Genomic DNA, 7267 nt, shown 5'->3' with positions numbered 1-7267 from the left:
TGTTTTTTCAAACAAACCGACGTTTCGGGCCCTTTACAGGTCCCATGATCACGGTTGACTGAGGTGGTACAGTCTTCAACCAGTTATGTCTAATATTGATGCAAACCACCCTATAAAGGACCTGTAAAGGGCCCGAAACGTCGGTTTGTTTGAAAAAACAAATATACGCGATTTAAATCCGGAAAAATAGTTTCATTCCTATGTATAACAATCGCGAAAACCTAAGAACTCGATATTTAAATTTAAATTTTATTGTACAATAATTAGTCCCGCAGACTTCATTTTTCACCTAGGCTAGGGTTGGCTGGAAGAGATCTCTTCTAGAGATAAGCTCACCTTTGTATATGTCCTTTATAACTTGTGTTTCATGTATCTTTTCTTTGTGCAATAAAGAGTTATTATTAAATTCCATTAATATTTCCACATCTGCTTGCAAATTGAATACAATGCATCTAATTTTATTTAAGACTAGTATAACAGTATTCTGGCAAATACACGTATTCTATTCTAGCTAATAATTTTGAGATCGTTAAATGATGTTTCGTTTGGCAGGTATGCGAGCGCCAACACCGCATGAGAAAATCCTCATCGACACAGCAACAGATTGCGTGGCCAAGTGCAATCTGCCCGGTCTGCTAGTCACCGAAACAAAATTCTTGCAACTTGAAAGCTTGCAGGTGAGTTAAATCTATACAGAATTCAGTATAGTGTCATTTCAAAGAGGTGTAGTGTCCTTGAAAATAGATGTTTCAAATGTTATTTGTAATTGTATCATTTAAGTTAACTTTTACCATATTTAGAAAGCGAAAACCGCAAAAACTTCAAAAAATTATTTGTTTAAATTTTCATTGAATTGATATTTACTTTACTTTACTTTAGTTACTGCCATAGTATAATGTCCTACGGGATTCTCATGTGGGGTAAAGCGGCAGATATTCAAACCATATTTGTATTGCAAAAACGAGCGATTCGATCTGTGTACCGTCTAGGCTCTCGGGTTTCTCTCAGAGAAAAGTTTAAGGAGACTGGTATCATGACTGTGGCATCACAGTACATTTACTCAAATATTTTATATGCCCGTAAAAATATATATAATTTCAATAAGAAAGAAGATATCTTTTTTTTTATTTTTTATTTTATTTTATTCAGGAAAACAAACGGTCACATACAAGATTTACATAATATAAACGATAAACTACAAAAAGACCAAGCTGCTCCATAAATTTAATACAAATATAAATTTAGAATGGAATAGAATATGTACACTGCCATGGTAACTTAACAAAAAAATACATATAAATATTAGAAAGGTAAATACTAGATAGGGAGAATGGTACTTCGAGCGCAAGTAATGCCAAAGAATATGTTTCAAGTTTAGGGTAATCTGTGAAAAATAATATCGCCCACTTTTTGTCTATAACTAACTAAAGATGTACAAAAAATGTCGACATCTTTCAACTTATCGTTATAAAACTTACAAGAACGTCTAATAAAAGTGTTTTTGGCGTAATTTGCAGAACTAGGATTGCAATAAAAGGTTTCTTTGTAACGCGAGGAGATTCTTGGGACACTAAAGTTAATTAGTTGTAATAAAGAAGATGAGTCAATGTTACCATTAATTATTTTATATAGAAAAACTTCATCCAAAAAGACACGTCTGCTGACTAGTGAATCAATATTGTATCTTTTGGCAGATGTTTGGTAGTCAATAAAACAGTTTCCGGTACGGTAGTCTAATGATTTCAGAAATTTGTTCTGAAGCTTTTCAATGCGAGCAATATGAACTGCATATTGGGGACACCATACAACGCATGCGAATTCTAATAGAGATCGAACGAAAGCATAATATAAAATTTTGTATGTAAATACATTACTAAATGGTCTAGTGAGACGTAAAATCAATCCTAGCTGCTTATAAGCTCTGGAAATTATATTATCTATATGACTTCTAAAATGCAGCTTGGCATCTAGTATCACCCCGAGATCTCTAATTTCATGAACACGCTTGATTTTATTATCAGAAAGAACGTAGTCATAGTTTATAGAGTTATGTTTACGAGTAAAGGATATAACAAAACACTTATCAGAATTTAAAAACAGTTTATCCTTTTCACAATATTTTACAAATCTTTGCAAGTCTGATTGCAACTTTAGGCAATCCTCAGGGGTAGAAATAACTTTAAAGATCTTCGTGTCATCTGCATAAAGCAGATGATGTGAGTCATGAAAACAAGAACCAACGTCATTGATGTATATTGTGAAAAGGAATGGACCTAAGTGGGAGCCCTGCGGGATGCCCGAAGAAATTTCAAGGAATCTAGAAGTATAGCCCTTCAAAGCCACAGCTTGACTTCGATTAGAGATATAAGAACATAGCCATCTAAGTAGGTCTCCGTGTATACCGAACTCTGATAATTTACCCAAAAGCGTAGAATGACAAATTTTGTCGAAGGCTTTGGAAAAATCGGTATAAACGGCGTCCACCTGATAGCCCTTGTCAAGCGCATTCAGAAGAAAATCAGTGTACAATACCAGATTAGTATCAACACTCCTACCTCGGAAGAAGCCGTGTTGTTGCTGCGAAATATGATGAGACACTGTAGTACTAAGATCATCCACTACAATCTTTTCAAAGATTTTACCAAGTACACATAACTTAGAGATCGGTCTGTATTGTCGCACGTCATGTTTATCACCACCCTTCGGAATAGGAGTGATTAGGGCCCTTTTCCACATATCAGGGAAATGCCCTTCCTTAAGTGATTTAATGTATATAATAGAAAGGGGGATAGATAGTTCCTTAGACAATTTAGAGATAAAAAGAGGGTGTACACCATCCAAACCAGCACCCTTATTAACATCAACCCGTCCGAGATACTTTTCAACAAGATTATTTGTTATATAAATATTCGAGACATTGATAAAGGATTCTAAATAAGTTGATTCATCAAGAACGGCAGACGCGTCGTAGGGGGGGCTGGCCGGAATAAACACGGAATGAAAATAATTATTAAAAAGATTGCAAATAGTTTCTCCGTCAGTAGCAGAGAAGCCATCCATGGTCATATAAGACGGTGTATTGTTATGACAAAATTTAGACTTGATAAAACTCCAAAAATATTTCGGAGATGATGTAATTTTTTCCTCTGACAATTTTATATAATCATTGTAACATTCTGTTTGTAATTTCTTTTCGCGAGAACGTAATAATTTGAACTGCTGATAATCGCGAGGATCATTATATTTTTTCCACCTAGAATGGATTTTTAATTTTTCACGAATTAATTTAATGAGTGCCCGGGAATAAAAAATAGGATGCTTGTTATTAAATACCTTACGATTTGGAACATAAACTTCAATTAATTTATGTATAACAGAATAAAAATAGGCTACAGCAGTTTCCGTGTCCATACCGTTTAGCATTTGCCAATTTATATTTGCTAGATCTGTACGCAACCCATCATAATCCGCGGCATGAAACATATATTTTAATTGATCATTGGCCTCTAAATGTACCGAGTGAGGGAGCGACAATAAAAATTCAATAGCCTTATGATGAGGGTCCTCTTTGGTTAATGGTGAAGCAACAGTAACGCGGCAATCGCAGTTACTTAAAACTAGGTCCAGTATGCGACCATTGGCGTTAGAACAATTATTAAATTGTTTTAAATTTGATAAACACATGAAATCAGAAAGTGCAGTAGCCTTGGGGTCATTATTTGCGTTCAAAGTGAGATAAGAACTCTCTGTTAATGACCACAAAGCGTACGGAATATTAAAATCTCCTAATAGTAAAAAAGAATCATCTGGAAACTGTAGCATCCGGTCGTATACACTATCAAAAAATAATTGCAATGCGTTTAAAAGAGCCGCACCGCGTTGCGGAAAGTATCCGCAACCTATATGAATAAAGGAGGGAGAGTGTGAGGCGCGGGAGCGGGCGCGGGAGTGGTGCGAAGGCGCCGGACTCAACTCTAAGGTTAGCCACAATTCCTCTGAGTCATTAGTGGAGCACCAGTCGTTGCGGCGGCGCACACGCATACCTGAGCGAACGGCGATCATAACGCCCCCACCCACCTCACCGCCCGCGTCATGCCGGTCGCGGCGATAAACATCATAATCAGCAGAGAAATATTCGGCATCCTTAAAATCTGGTGTTAACCAGGTTTCTGTCAAAATAATCAAATCGTAGTTATTAAGTAAAACATTTGATGAAAATATGTGACTCTTAGTACGTAATCCCCTCGCGTTTTGATAGTATATTTTAAGTGAATTTAAGAGGGTCATTATGATATAAAATAATAAACAAATATGAAAGCCTACAAATTACGCCTGAATACACATGATATAAATAGTTTAATATGAATATAAAATTAGTTACAGCAAAATTATATAAAGTATTAGTGTTTTTAAAGCGACATTTCACTTTTTTATAATGACATAGTATGTAGTTACATAAACGATTGACATTTAACGTACGAGTAAATTGTGAAATTGTAGAAGATATAGGAAATATTTGCTCACAGTAGTGGAAAAGATATTGGTACCCATTGCATATAAAAGTGGTAATACAAGTTAACGATATCAGATATGGATTTATATAAAGGAAGGTTAGTCAACGTAATTTAGAAAGATCTGATTCATTAGCCACTCTTATTATAGCGGACTTATCATTTTTACGTAAAAATATTCTACAATCTCTAATCCAAAGATAAGTGTAATTCAATGACGTTTTTAGATCTCGGGCACGTTTAAGAAGGAGTTTGTTCACAGGAGTTAGGTGCTCGTTAACGTACACATTAATTGCTGCTCCCGACATTCCGATATCAGCTGTAGTGAGACCACGCCGGGCTCGCACCGCCGCCATCAGCTGATTCTTGCGTTTACGTTGTGTGAAGCGCACAATAATTGACGGGTGGCGGGTATCCGTTTTACCCTCACCACGAAACGGTTGAACTCGATGAATAATGTCGATGTCAGTGTCTAATAAAGTCACACCCACCTTAGTGCAAATGTCGTAGAATATTGAATGCAAATTTTCACCGTTCTTTTTTGGAATACCTTGAATTTCAACATTATTTAGTCTCGAAAATTGATCCTGATTATTATTTTCTTGTTTTAATTCGTCAAATGCACGCTGGGTATCTGTTAATTGTTTTTGAACCGTAGCGATCGTTGCCACTTTTCTTTCGACAGTAAGCAGACGCTCATCCATTCCATCAACACGCACTATCATTTCACTCCACTTAGAATTTAAGTCTGATATATTTTGTGTGGCAATGTGTAGGTCTTCTTTAATCGATAACATATTGTCCTTCATTGTGACGAAATCCGCTCGGAATTCTTTGATCTCCTTTACAAGCTCAGCTAAGGTATCGTTTTGTGACTCCGCATTAGATGGAACAGCACGGCATAACACACAGCGCCATGCAGATTTTTTTTGCTGATTCATTTTCCTATATGTAGACTCAGTGACTCCAGCACAATGATAATGATAGCTTCCACTGCAACGTCCCCCATTACAGGCCACAACATCAACAACTGGTTCATTACACTTAAAACAAAACATTTTTGACTAATGTTGACAAGCGCTCGATAATCTCAATATAAATATCCGCATGCGCGCAACTGCGAGATGCGCGTGCGCAGTGTACAAACCCGAGCGACGGAATTGTATCCATAATATTAACCTTAGAGCTAAGTCCAAACTCATGGTACCACGATTTAGTTTAACCAAGGTAAACAACTCTTTTATGGGGAACTGTATACGTTTTTACAGTAAGATTCCGGAGCATATATTAAGTTTATAATTTCCTAAGTTTAAAACTACATTAAAAATATTTTGATCGAAAAATCATATTACAAAATTGAAGACTACGTGTTAGATAAAGATGTATGGAAAGACGACATGGCTCCAGAATCCACACAGATTTGATTCAAAGTGTATTCCATAGCATTTAAGTTTATTTGAAAAGAGCAATCCCTAGAGTATGGTTGGTACCCCCCGACTGGAAAACAGTGTTAGGTACTACGTCAGTAGCTAATGTAGACGAGACTTTAGAAAGTGACGTTGTTAGTGTATTGTGCAACCCTGCATGTGACTTTAATAAAAATGAAGTGAACGAGGGTAGTTTGTAGCTGTGTGGTCGGGCTGCCAGGGCGCAGTTTCCGTCGAATCACCGCCGCGGAATCTCATGATTAAGGACCACGAATTGGTCCGAAGCATGTCGAGCAAAAATTCGACTTAAATACGGTATTTTTACTTAATATGTCTGAGTCTCACGGTGGTTGTCTATTCTGTATAAAATCAGTAGAGTTTTCGATTCAAGTCGAAGATTTCAAATGTAATTTGCTTTTGACTTTAAGATATTAATGAGCCAAAATCTAATGTATTTTAAATCTTCTTCTGATCGTATCGATGACATACACTATCATGATTTCCGTCGTGGTGAAAGGAATGGTATTGTACGTCGAGCGGGTATGCTACTTTCGTGCATCCCGTGTATGTATTTAAAATATATCAATTGTAGCATGTCACGTATTTAGTAGCAGTATAGCTATTTGTAAAAGAGTTCGTCCTTGGAAATACGGCCACCTTACCTATTACTGCCGCCAAGCAGTAATGGTCATATTACATCAATTTATGTCTCAGGGGCACTGCCACTCCGGGTTTTGCGGCCCGCGACTTTTTCGTCCCGTCACTTGGTGTTATAAAAGTCATCCCGGGATATAAAAGTAAAGGGTTTTTCAACAAGAACTTTGCTTTGTACATCAAAATAAAACAATAAATTTAGATGACAATGATTCAAATTTTTATTGTATTAAAAAAAGTAAGATTTGGCAATTATGAATGACAAATGATATCTGATAAATGTCCACCACGATCACAGTTACAGATGTCGATTCTTTCATCAAAGTTTTTAATCACTTTTTAACAAAATGGTGGGTCTATTTCGTTAATCACTTCACGAATTTTGAGTTTTAAGGCTGCAATCGATCTGATTGGCTCCGTATAGACTCTGTCTTTTACACAACCCCATAAAAAATAATCCAGCGTTGTTAAATCACATGATCGAGCTGGCCACTTAACGGCTGAATTTCGTGAAATTATGCGATCGGGAAATTTGGTTTACAATAAATTCAATGTTTCAGTGGCTGTGTGATAATTGCCATCTAAATTTATCGTTTTATTTTGATTTACAAAACAAAGTTCTTGTTGAAAAACCCTTTACAAATTTATTTTAAGAAACCGCTTCCATATTTCTAG

General features: G+C 36.2%; 1 protein-coding gene across 1 annotated transcript in view; it reads left to right on the top strand.

Annotated features, from left to right (window-relative positions):
• The window catches only part of LOC113238411 (Golgi-specific brefeldin A-resistance guanine nucleotide exchange factor 1-like), a 7263-nt gene extending 5740 nt beyond the window's left edge, over positions 1-1523 (top strand). Inside the window, exons 7-8 of the mRNA XM_026475240.1 lie at positions 553-677; positions 1518-1523. Of these exons, the coding sequence (XP_026331025.1) occupies positions 553-677; positions 1518-1523 (131 nt within the window). The remainder of the gene's footprint in view (positions 1-552; positions 678-1517) is intronic.
• The last annotated feature ends 5744 nt before the right edge of the window (positions 1524-7267 follow it).

The sequence above is a fragment of the Hyposmocoma kahamanoa genome, unplaced genomic scaffold (genome assembly GCF_003589595.1).
Source record: "Hyposmocoma kahamanoa isolate Upper Pololo Valley unplaced genomic scaffold, ASM358959v1 95458, whole genome shotgun sequence".
Classification (NCBI taxonomy): Eukaryota; Metazoa; Arthropoda; class Insecta; order Lepidoptera; family Cosmopterigidae; genus Hyposmocoma; species Hyposmocoma kahamanoa.
The sequence above is the reverse complement of the archived record's forward strand: the minus strand, read 5'-3'. Positions and strand labels throughout refer to the sequence as shown.